The sequence below is a fragment of the Sinocyclocheilus anshuiensis genome, unplaced genomic scaffold (assembly GCF_001515605.1).
Source record: "Sinocyclocheilus anshuiensis isolate Anshui unplaced genomic scaffold, SAMN03320099.WGS_v1.1 scaffold74, whole genome shotgun sequence".
Classification (NCBI taxonomy): Eukaryota; Metazoa; Chordata; class Actinopteri; order Cypriniformes; family Cyprinidae; genus Sinocyclocheilus; species Sinocyclocheilus anshuiensis.
Window position 1 is genome coordinate 1,145,871 of NW_015546044.1, and position 12,710 is coordinate 1,158,580.

At 37.9% G+C, this 12,710-nt stretch overlaps 1 protein-coding gene across 1 annotated transcript in view; it reads left to right on the forward strand.

Moving 5' to 3' along the window:
• The window catches only part of LOC107698991 (thrombospondin type-1 domain-containing protein 7A-like), a 132,748-nt gene that overhangs the window by 62,036 nt on the left and 58,002 nt on the right, over positions 1–12,710 (forward strand). The window contains exon 4 of the mRNA XM_016500125.1: positions 3,084–3,265. Coding sequence (XP_016355611.1) covers positions 3,084–3,265 — 182 coding nt within the window. The remainder of the gene's footprint in view (positions 1–3,083; positions 3,266–12,710) is intronic.

Consider the following 12,710-nt stretch of genomic DNA (forward strand, 5'->3'; position numbering starts at 1 on the left):
GTCTGAGAGGACAGGCCACATGCTGTCTAATCTGATCTCCCCCACAGATGGGCCGGTCCATTCCCCATCACTCATCAGCTCATTGCACTGGATCTCACCAGAGTGGAGTAGGTGCCCCCTGTATTTGATGGAGGTGAATGGTGCTCCTGTAGTGCTGACCCAGTGTGTGCCCGGCCACGCTCTCTCACCAAACCCCACATGTGCTTTCACTGCTGTCACTGAGAATCCTTTACATCAGGAGTTTATGACCAGTCGTCCCCCAGAGTGAGATTCAGGTGGCCAAGAATGGCTTGTAACCATTAAAATTTAATATTCACCTACTGTTAAGCATCTCATAAATCTCTTAAAGGGATAGTTCAGTCTGTATCATTTACTCACTCTTATGTTGTTCAGTATAATTCAGTGTTGGAGAAGCTATTGTGAAACTGTAATGCAGCTCAATTTAGGTCAAGGGTTAATTTAGGTTTAGGTTATATTAAGGTTTAGCGAAACAGTAATTTGCAGCACTACAAATTAGTAATACAACTACAAAACTTACAAAAACAGCTTAGATTATTTTGAACATTTAAACGAATGGCAGGATTTAACAAAACATATTTTTACAATATAAAAGAAGAGCTCAAATGCAACACAGGGACTTCTGTGCAGAGTTTTGAGTTAGTGTTTTAGTTTTGTTTTTTATTTTGTTTAATGTTTATTTTCCAGAGTCATCCAAAGGAATCATTTCGATGATCATACGAATCATACAAATGCTGTAATTTTACTTATTACTCTCTGTAAGTGTTTCCATCCAATATAGCTCTCAGATCTAATTCATGTCAGCGTACATTCAAATAGGGTACATTAAAACTCGTCACATGAGGTTTCGCATCTTGTGAAAGTCCCTAATACATCTTTATTTGAATCAAAGTTGACAAATTTTGCATTGTTAATCTCTGTAAATGTTGGTATTCGATATAGCACATTCACGTTTGCATACGCACAATTATGGTGCATTAAAACAAGACACATCAGTTTTAAAATATTGTGAACATTTGTAAAATCTGTTTATTTGAATCAACTTCATTTAATTCATATATGTTTTGGGAAACTGCTTTGCTGATGGTGCATTGTGCTATTTAACCATTAACATTTGCTATGCAGTCCATTACTCATTCAAGTATCCTAAAAGAGAAAGCTTTCTCATTTCACACATTACGTGTAGCTCAAGTATAGTGCATAAATGGAAAGTGAGGCCCTCAAAGCAAAATTCTGAATGCAGTCTTGTCAGAAGCACACTCACTGAATCACAGCTCATGAATATGGAGCTCTGCATTTGTGAGGTCAAATGGACTTCATTTTGAATCTGTGAAAAATGTTGAGAGCCATTACCATGGAAAGTCGGCAGGAATTCTCTATTGGTTTTAAAATCTGACCCGCTGTATTCAAAAACTGAAATAAATGTTTCATATTCTTTCATTTACAATACAGAAGGAAAGCAAAGGATCATTTCCCTTTTAGTTTAGAGAGTGCATACTCATGGTCAAGAAATGTTTTTAAAAGACTCTCTCCTTTTTTTTTACTCTTCTTATTTGAACTCTTCTAAAAGCTGGAAGCAAGACTTGTTACTGAAGGTCACTGGACATTTAAACACCTGGCACACAAATGCGCACACGCATGCACACAACACTACCTGCGCTTCCCCCCGAGCGTGCCCTTCAGCTTTTGATCAGCGAGACAGATGTAGAAAATAAATGGTGATCAAAGGCCAAAGGTAAAGAGGAGGTTCTTACCTTTTCAGCCAGTGCTCACACTGTTTCTGAAGTGCGCTGCCAACTGCTACAGCAAACAAAAGCCAGGTATTTGAATATTGAGCAGCGAGCTCATTGGCTACCGATACAGGAGAGAAGCAATCAGCTGCCATGTGACAATGATGTCACCAGATTAGATTGAGCTAGACCTATCGGACTGCACCATCTAGAGTTTCATGCCAGAACTCTGTCTTTCATTAGTAAAGGCTCTAAGACCTTTACTGAAATGACCATAAATTAATTGGATATGGTTGTAACTGTTTTATTAAAAATAAATAAATAGTTTGTTGTAAAATCAGAAATATTTGTACATAACACAAATATCCATAACATAACATAAAATAGCATAGCGTAGCAGAACATCACATCACATCACATCACATCACATCACATCACATCACATCACATCACATCACATCACATCACATAACATCACATCACATCACATCTCTAACATCTAACATCTAACGGAGCATTTAACAAGTCAGCTAAAACACAGGAAAAAAAACTAGTAAAGTAAACTAATTTATTTGTAAGTTACAGTATATGGAAAAAAAAAACTTAATAGTAATATTTAAAAATAGTAAGATTAATATTTAAAAAATACACAAATAATTACTAAATTAAAATGAAAGCTGAAAATATTCAATTTAAAGCTAATTCAAAATATTGATAGTATACATATAATACTAAAATTGCACTGATATGTAGTCATACATATTTTAGTTTAGCCTTACTTTTTTCCCAGTTTTTAGTTTTTTATTTTTAACAAAAATGTTTTTGTTTTGGTTTTTATTAACAATAATAGCACCATGGTTACTACACATTTACTACAATAAAACCATGGTTAATTTTCATAAGGGTGTCTCTGGACAGGAAAAAAAATCAAATCAAACATGCATATGATAATAAGTACAGAGTGTGCCATTTTTGTTGCAACATTTCTATCCATAGCTCAGCTTTTGATGCTGTTTCCCTAGTGTTCTTTCGCTAACATGATAAATCAAAAAGCAGCAGCCCAGCCATCAAACTCAATGATGCTCAATAAAACCATGACCTTAGCGCGCATCCTGACTGACGTGCCTTCTGATTAGTCTATTTAAAATCATCTATATTTATAACTCCGAAGGACAGACCAAAGTACAGTTTATTTTTGTGTGAAAAAAAAAACGAAATAAAATCTTTACTCTCAATCTTCTCTCAATCTTTAGCCTTCAGAGGATAAATTAAGAGAACATTAAATACTCATCAGCACTCGTCTGTTCACCAATTTTCCTTCCTCTGTCTCCGCAGGTATAATTGGCGAACCACAGAGTGGAGTGACTGCAGGGTGGACGTGCTCCTCAGCCAACAGGACCGTCGCCGGAGCAACCAGACAGGGCTCTGTGGAGGCGGGGTTCAAACCAGGGAGGTCTACTGTGTTCAAGCCCCCACTGAAACCTCATCTAACCTCAGCTCCCTCAAGAACAAAGACGGTAACAAAACTATCAAATTCAGTGTCTTAACCCTCTGCTTGTGGTTAATGCACTTTGTTGTTCAATGATATGTCCCGAACCCATTCTGATCTCTCTCCCCAATAATTTCCTGTCACATCCTCACCAATTATTTGAGTTTGCTGCAGGTTCCACACGCAATAACGAGCACACAAACACTTTCTATTCAGTGAATATAACTGAATCCAGATGATCTAATACAGTGGTTCTCAAACCTGTCCTGGAGTACCCCCAGCACTGCACATTTTGTATGTCTCCCTCATCTATCACACCTGATTCAACTCATCAGTTCATTAGTGGAGACTGCAAGACCTGAAGTGGGTGTGTCAGAGACATACAAAATGTGCCGTGCTGGAGGTACTTCATGGAGAGGTTTGAGAACCACTGATCTAATAGATAAACATTAGGATTTGACGACCGCTCTGTTACTAGTGAGAACAGGGGTTGCAGTCAACAGCATCTTACATTTGTTGTGCATACATTGTTTATGCTAGCGTTAACATTAAAAAAGGTTCATCCATGTGCAATATGCGACCACACGTTCAATCAGCTCAAAACTTGCCAAGACCCATATTGTGATGATGGCGCAGTCCCCTGAATTGGAGCCCAGCTTCCAAAAATGTTCCCAGTTCCAATTATTTGAGTTTGCTGCAGGTTCCACACGCAATAACGAGCACACAAACACTTTCTATTCAGTGAATATAACTGAATCCAGATGATCTAATACAGTGGTTCTCAAACCTGTCCTGGAGTACCCCCAGCACTGCACATTTTGTATGTCTCCCTCATCTATCACACCTGATTCAACTCATCAGTTCATTAGTGGAGACTGCAAGACCTGAAGTGGGTGTGTCAGAGACATACAAAATGTGCCGTGCTGGAGGTACTTCATGGAGAGGTTTGAGAACCACTGATCTAATAGATAAACATTACGATTTGACGACCGCTCTGTTACTAGTGAGAACAGGGGCTGCAGTCAACAGCATCTTACATTTGTTGTGCATACATTGTTTATGCTAGCGTTAACATTAAAAAAAGTTAATCCATGTGCAATATGCGACCACACGTTCAATCAGCTCAAAACTTGCCAAGACCCATATTGTGATGATGGCGCAGTCCCCTGAATTGGAGCCCAGCTTCCAAAAATGTTCCCAGTTGGTGCTGACATCAACAGTAGGGCAGCATATGATTATGGCATATGATGCTAGATTTAAGCATTTCAGTGAATTCATGTAAATATTCTTAGATGAATTGACCCTAAATAAATAAATAAAATATTGCAAACAAAGAGCAATTATATACATGTGATCAGTTGCTTAACTCAGGGATTTGTGTCACGGAATGTAGTTTTAAGTTTTAAGAATGTAGTTTTAAGTTGTTAAAACTTCAAATATGTGGTTTGTTCATAAAGATAGCACCTATTTGGAAATGTGCTTTGAGGTTTTCTGAGATGTGAGCTCCAGTTCTGGAATTTTCCGCCGGCTCTGATGTCTCTATAGTGATTAAACGAGCTATGATTCGTCTTAGGTATATCTAATGGGCAGTTTTTGGTCTCATTTATCTATTATTTTTTTCCCAGAGCAAATAGTTTTGGCTGAGGGCAAAGTTTCATAACTTATGTATTTTTAATATTTTTAATGATATATCAGAGCGCTGTCTTTGTACTTTTGACTGAATTGCTTAGGAGCTTTTATAATGGCTATTGTTGTTTATTAAATGTTATTGTTCAATAAATAATGTTTTACATTTGTACATTAGTAATGTACAAAGTACATTAGCATTTAGTTGTTGTTGTTATTGTTATTGTTATTGTTGACAAAACGCTCTCTGTGTTAGTGATGGTGATTTTGACATGTGGCCTAGTGCCTATGGTCGAATCACAGCCATGCTGATATAGAGCCATACTGCACGGCTACTTGTATGATATTTGAAAAGTTTGTGTGACTAACATGCTCGATGCAAAGTTATATTTAGTAAAATTACCTTTTTGTCTCCGGTCACCTCTGCGCCAGTGCAGACTTAGAGGCTCACTGCGAGCTTTTAGACAAAGATCAGTTGATGTTTGTACTGTGGTACACAGCTCAAGCCAACATATAATTGGATTGCTTTTTAAAGGCTGAAATTAGATCACCAGGGGGAAATTAAGGAATAAAGAAGGCAGAGCTGTACAAATTAATGAGGCAGCTACTGTGGAATTTAAATGCTAATGCCGTCACAGACATACACACAGGTGCACATACACCCAAACACAAATTCTCTCTGGAGTAATACGACAGAAACAGGGAGGTGCCAGTGCCTCATGCCATGTGCTGAGGCTGGTGCCGGGCCTGTGTTCACTCTCGGACTGACACAGAAACTCCCCTGCCATCTGCTCTGAGAGCTGAACCGCCGACCTCTCAGGGAACTTATTCAAATATCCACAGATGTCCTCAAGCAGTCATTGCCTGGTATGGCTTGGTCACACTACAGACAGAAAGACAAAGCACACTGAAAGCAGCTTGCCTTTTGAAATGAGCTTGCCTTTTAAATAGGTTAAAACTCACAATGGTGTTTTTAACAACTACTGTAAACCATGATTTTACTTGAAAAAAGCCTATGCTGATCTGCTAATGTTGTCTATTGAGGATTATGTCTTTCAGCTGATCAACATAGGCATCTTGTAGTCAGTGTAGTCCATTTTTGTTGCCAGTATGCTGATATTTTCTACATAACACCAAGATCATTGTGAGCAGATTAAGTTACAGAACAAAAACCATGCATCACTGTTGAGCACAGTTTATAGTTTGCCTTTTGCAGTTCGTAGTTTGCCTTAACGTAACTTTTAAAATGTTTTTCATTGAACAAATCTGTAATGCATGGACTGATGCATGTGTAAATAAATAATGCCAAATTTTCGTTTTTGCAACATATTATCTGGAATCGCTTTGAAATTGTTTTGAGATTGTCGTACCTGGGTATTTTATTTAATTGTTTCACATATAGGCCTATGCTATCGTTCTAAAGTTTGGTGTTGGTAAGATTTTTACAATTTCTTTTTTTTTTATCTTATGCTCACCAAGGCTGCATTTATTTGATCAAAAATACAGTAAAAACAGTAATATTGTGAAATATTATTACTATTTAAAAACTGTTTACTATTTGAATATATTTTACAATGTCATGTATTCCTGCAATGGCAAAGCTGAATTTTCAGCAGCCATTACTCCAGTCTTCAGTGTCACATGATTCAGAAATCATTCTAATATGCTGATTTTATGCTCAAGAAACATTTCTTATTATCAGTGTTGTGTAGTTGCTGCTTAATATTTTTTGTGGAAACCAGGATACATTTTATTTTATTTTCAGAACAGCATCAAATTATTTTGTAAGAATGTAGAAATCTTTACTGTCATTATTGATACATTTAATACATCCTTACTCAAAAGTATTAATAAAAAAAAATTAAAAAAAACTGTCACCAACTTTCACTGGTAGTTTGTACATTAGAGAAATCGTGTAATCCATCACCTTGAAAATATTTAGTGAGACAACCACAATACACCAAAACAGTGCACATGCAATTCATTACATTGCACAAGCAAGTTTGTATCTTTTTTGATGTGCATCTTGGTGAATCAGGACCTTAGTGTCCAGCCTCCTGTCTGTGATGAAGTTTTGCCAGACAGTGTTGAAATCCCATCAGTAATGTAGCCTTAAGAGAAGCACATGGCGCTGACTGCAGCTTCCTGCTGGGGGATGTGACAGGCCTGGCACGCTGACGAGTCACACGGTGACAGATGGAAGAACTGTGAGATAAAGAAAAGGAACAGTGCAAGAACACCTGCACACTTTCACACACACTTTTTGCCTATTTCACACACACACACACACACACACACACACAAACACACACATACACCCCTAAAGCTTTTCCACACCTTGTCCAGCTCTTTCTAATGCTCTTTTTTGCATATTGTTTTCTTTTTCTCTCCTTTGGTTTTCTTTGTTTTACCCATCATCCTTCTCAGCAAATATTGTTATATGTTATTAATTGCAATTAATTTGATTAATTAATCTGTGTATCGTAATTAATTCAGTCAATTTTTTTAATTGATTTTCAGCGCTACTTTTTTTCCTCGTTTACCTTGTTCCCTTTTAATCAATGAAGAATCAATCAGGCACTTTTCCCCTCAGGGAGTTTCAGACAGATTTGAGAGGATTTCATTTCAAGCTCCACATGATTGGACATTTCCAAGTGATTTGCCTCTGGGCCTTTGGAATTATTCACAGGTATTTATATACATTAATGCCAGACAATGAGAGCATCAGGAGCGGTGGTTTACTCAAGGACAGACACCGTGTGCTTTAAGCAGATTTAATCTGGTCATTCAGTTCCAGGGATCATAGCTAGATCCCCTGTAGAAACTGAACAGTTTGTCTGCACTCTGGCTATTTCAGTACAATGTGTGATGCCAGTACATATGAAAAATTCATACTTGAGGCATGTCCCACAACTTTACCTTCCATTAGTTTTTTTTTAAAGCAGCAACAAAGCCACTTTTATATTAACTATCTATCACACATTTGATTGTCATTATCAAATCTCACGGTATCTCCTAATTCCCTTTAAAGGGATAGTTCACCCCAAAACTAAATTTCGTCATCATGTTGTTCCAAACCGGAGTTTCTTTTTACTGTTGAACACAAAAGATGATATTTTGACGAATGTTGGTAACCAAACAGTTGACGGTAGCCATTGACATCCACAGCATTTATTTTTCTCCCTTCTATGGAAGCCAATGGCTGCCAGTAACTGTTGTGTTCAGCAGAAGAAAGCAACTCATACAGGTCTGTAACAAAGTGTGGCTGAGTAAATGCTGACATAATTTTCATTTTTGGAAGAACTATCCCTTTCATTTGTATAGATTAAAATATATGAATTTTAAGACAGAAATAAAAATCGGCATCTTTTAAGAAAGCGTTACTTTTTTGTTTTCAACTCCATCACACATTTTTAGAGATGTTATTGTAACAAATCAGTCCACTGAAGGCGAGCGTAGTGAGAACCCAAGTGCAGTTTTATTGTATATAAGTGTGATCCAAACATCCAAACAATATACACAGACTTGACTTGACTTGACTTGACTTGACTTGACTTGACTTGACTTGACTTGACTTGACTTGACTTGACTTGACTTGACTTGACTTGACTTGACTTGACTTGACTTGACTTGACTTGACTTGACTTGACTTGACTTGACTTGACTTGACTTGACTTGACTTGACTTGACTTGACTTGACTTGACTTGACTTGACTTGACTTGACTTGACTTGACTTGACTTGACTTGACTTGACTTGACTTGACTTGACTTGACTAGGCATGAACAGACTTGACGAGGCACAAACAACTTGACGAGGCATGAACAGACTTGACGACAGCGGGTTACAACATCAATACACGACAAGGGCACAATGGGAACATGATGGCTACTTATAGCTGACAAGAGGGTCACATGACAAGAACAAACCAATGGGAAACAAGACACATGACTAAGACAACCAATCAGAACATGACACAATGAACAGGGGAACAAATGGCATGAATACATGAGGGCAAGGGAAGCATGACACAAACAGGGACCATGAAACAATTTCAAAATAAAAGACATGGAAAACATGAACATGAAACAACCCCCAAAACACCACATTACAGTTATTTAAAAAATTTAAGATAATTTCCTTCATTTAAAGTAGGTCTAAGAGTATGAAACTTGAAATTAAACTGTTTGAAAGTCTTGCATAAACATTAGATTTGTTGTAATAATAGTGAATATTTCACTTTTGTGTGTGTGTGTCTGACGATGTTTAGTCATATTAAATGAAATTCAAGCAAGTGGAAATGGATAGTTGAACACACATAGGTGAATACCTCTGGATTTACATTAATCCCTCCTAAACAGTTTGTGTTCTGTTTTGCCAGTAGTGAAGAATCAGTGAAATATATTGTTTCCACGAATATGAAAGCTTTGTTTGCATTCCAAATTAATTTTCAATCATTTTGGGATTATGGATTCCTAAACCCATGTAATGAATGCCATAATGGCACTGAACAAAAAAAATATGCATTTTACATATCAAGTAGCTTGTTGTCTTCCTCTCTGCCAATGCCGCTTCCCATCCGACTTCCTGCTCTGCTATTTGGGCCTGGGGAAGCTGTGCTTGATTTCCTCTCCCCACGGGTGGCTTCAGACATTTAGACGACAGGGGAAAGCAGCTGCTGTTGCGATCTTTATCCATTAACACATCTCAGTCACAGAGAGCAGAACACAACAACAGTGTTCATTCGTTTCGGCTTGGCTGTGTCGCTCTCTGGATTATAAGACTTGACATGAACAGACTTGACTTGGCATGAACAGACTAGACTCACCAACAGCAGAGTTACAACTTCAATACACAACGAAGACTATGGGAACATGAAGCTACTTATAGGAAACAAGAGGGTCACATGACAAGAACAAACCAATGGGAAACAAGACACATGACTAAGACAACCAATCAGAACATGACACAATGAACAGGGGAACAAATGGCATGAATACATGAGGGCAAGGGAAGCATGACACAAACAGGGACCATGAAACAATTTCAAAATAAAAGACATGGAAAACATGAACATGAAACAACCACCAAAACACCACATTACAGTTATACCAAAACACCACATTACAGTTATTTAAAACATTTAAGATAATTTCCTTTATTTAAAGTAGGTCTAAGAGTATGAAACTTGAAATTAAACTGTTTGAAAGTCTTGCATAAACATTAGATTTGTTGTAATAATAGTGAATATTTCACTTGTGTGTGTGTGTGTGTCTGACGATGTTTAGTCATATTAAATGAAACTCAAGCAAGTGGAAATGGATAGTTGAACAAACATAGGTGAATACCTCTGGATTTACATTAATCCCTCCTAAACAGTTTGTGTTCTGTTTTGCCAGTAGTGAAGAATCAGTGAAATATATTGTTTCCACGAATATGAAAGCTTTGTTTGCATTCCAAATTAATTTTCAATCATTTTGGGATTATGGATTCCTAAACCCATGTAATGAATGCCATAATGGCACTGAACAAAAAAAATATGCATTTTACATATCAAGTAGCTTGTTGTCTTCCTCTCTGCCAATGCCGCTTCCCATCCGACTTCCTGCTCTGCTATTTGGGCCTGGGGAAGCTGTGCTTGATTTCCTCTCCCCACGGGTGGCTTCAGACATTTAGACGACAGGGGAAAGCAGCTGCTGTTGCGATCTTTATCCATTAACACATCTCAGTCACAGAGAGCAGAACACAACAACAGTGTTCATTCGTTTCGGCTCGGCCGTGTCGCTGTCTGGAATAAAATCAATGTTGCACCCCGTCGTGGATCTTTAGTTATTTAAAAAATTTAAGATAATTTCCTTCATTTAAAGTAGGTCTAAGAGTATGAAACTTGAAATTAAACTGTTTGAAAGTCTTGCATAAACATTAGATTTGTTGTAATAATAGTGAATATTTCACTTTTGTGTGTGTGTGTCTGACGATGTTTAGTCATATTAAATGAAATTCAAGCAAGTGGAAATGGATAGTTGAACAAACATAGGTGAATACCTCTGGATTTACATTAATCCCTCCTAAACAGTTTGTGTTCTGTTTTGCCAGTAGTGAAGAATCAGTGAAATATATTGTTTCCACGAATATGAAAGCTTTGTTTGCATTCCAAATTAATTTTCAATCATTTTGGGATTATGGATTCCTAAACCCATGTAATGAATGCCATAATGGCACTGAACAAAAAAAATATGCATTTTACATATCAAGTAGCTTGTTGTCTTCCTCTCTGCCAATGCCGCTTCCCATCCGACTTCCTGCTCTGCTATTTGGGCCTGGGGAAGCTGTGCTTGATTTCCTCTCCCCACGGGTGGCTTCAGACATTTAGACGACAGGGGAAAGCAGCTGCTGTTGCGATCTTTATCCATTAACACATCTCAGTCACAGAGAGCAGAACACAACAACAGCGTTCATTCGTTTCGGCTTGGCTGTGTCGCTCTCTGGATTATAATCAATGTTGCACCCCGTCGTGGATCTTTGTGAGATGTTCAATGCAGTGGCTTTGTTACAGAGCATCCGTGCAGCACCGCCCCGCAGGCAGGCCCGAGTTATTGATGATGATGATGATGATGGTGATGCAAGCAGGTGAATGCGTTGCCGGCTGTCAGACGGACAGAGGGACTGATGGGATACTGGTGCCATAATTAGGCCGGGGAAACCCTGGGTGGGCAAACAGCAGACCATCTGGCCTCCAAGCGAGTGTTGTGCCACCTGAATAAGGTCAACCTACAAGGAGAGGGTCATTAATCAGACTGGGTTAACAGGGCAACAAAACGTGAGCCGCTGAGACAGGAAGCCCACCTCAATACCTTAAAAGCACAGCCAACTCCTAATAAGAAATACAGAGTGCATGGAGACACGTCTGTTTGTGGGAATAAGGGAACTTGCATTTGCAAGTCAATTTGACATTTTTTGCAAATCAGTTTTGTCAATTTGACAGCTATTTTTATTTTTTTTGACATGTCACTTTTGGAAGTAAATTCAGCTTGCTAAATTGAGCGTTCCGGTGGGTGTTTGTCCCAGAGGAGCACGTCACAAAAAAAACTTTTAATTTCTGTTTTAAACAAGCTCATATAAATCATTAATGACTCTGGCCATGCAATAAATCACTTAGATCGCACTGAAAATCTACACACACACAAAACACATGTATTAACGGAATGGTTTTAGAAATGGCTCAAAGCGCACAGAAAACACCTTTTAGACATGAAGCAATTTGCATGTGAATGAAGAGAAGATCCGTCAAAGGGTATCGGCAGCAGATCTGTTCACGCACTGACCTTGCAGAAAGTCACATACGGCTCGGAGCTGCACGCACACTTGCACTGAGTGCTGGTTACAGATAAAAAGAAAACAAGGCCAAAAGGGGTCTTGAGAGATGTCTAGCAAAACATGTGCAATCAGAAGTGCTTGTTTACGAGAATGATGTTGATCATGTCATTTTATCTCTTCACATTACCTTTTTAGGTACTTTTTGGTACACATGTGGGCAATATAAATTAATATATATGAGTCCGACTCACATCATCTCCAGCCCCCATTCCCCCATCATTTTTTTTATATTATATTTATAATGTATATAAAAAATACTACTCAAAATAGTATTCAGTATGTACACTTTTCAGCAGTTTGGGGTCAGAGTTTCTTTTTCTTTTCTTTTTTTTCTTTTTTTTTTTAGAAATATTACTTTTATTCAGTAAGGACACATTAAAGTGATCAAAAGTGACAGTAAAGACGTATAATTTTACTTAATGTTAACTAATATATTGAAATGCTTCACATCACCTTTTAAGGTACAGATGG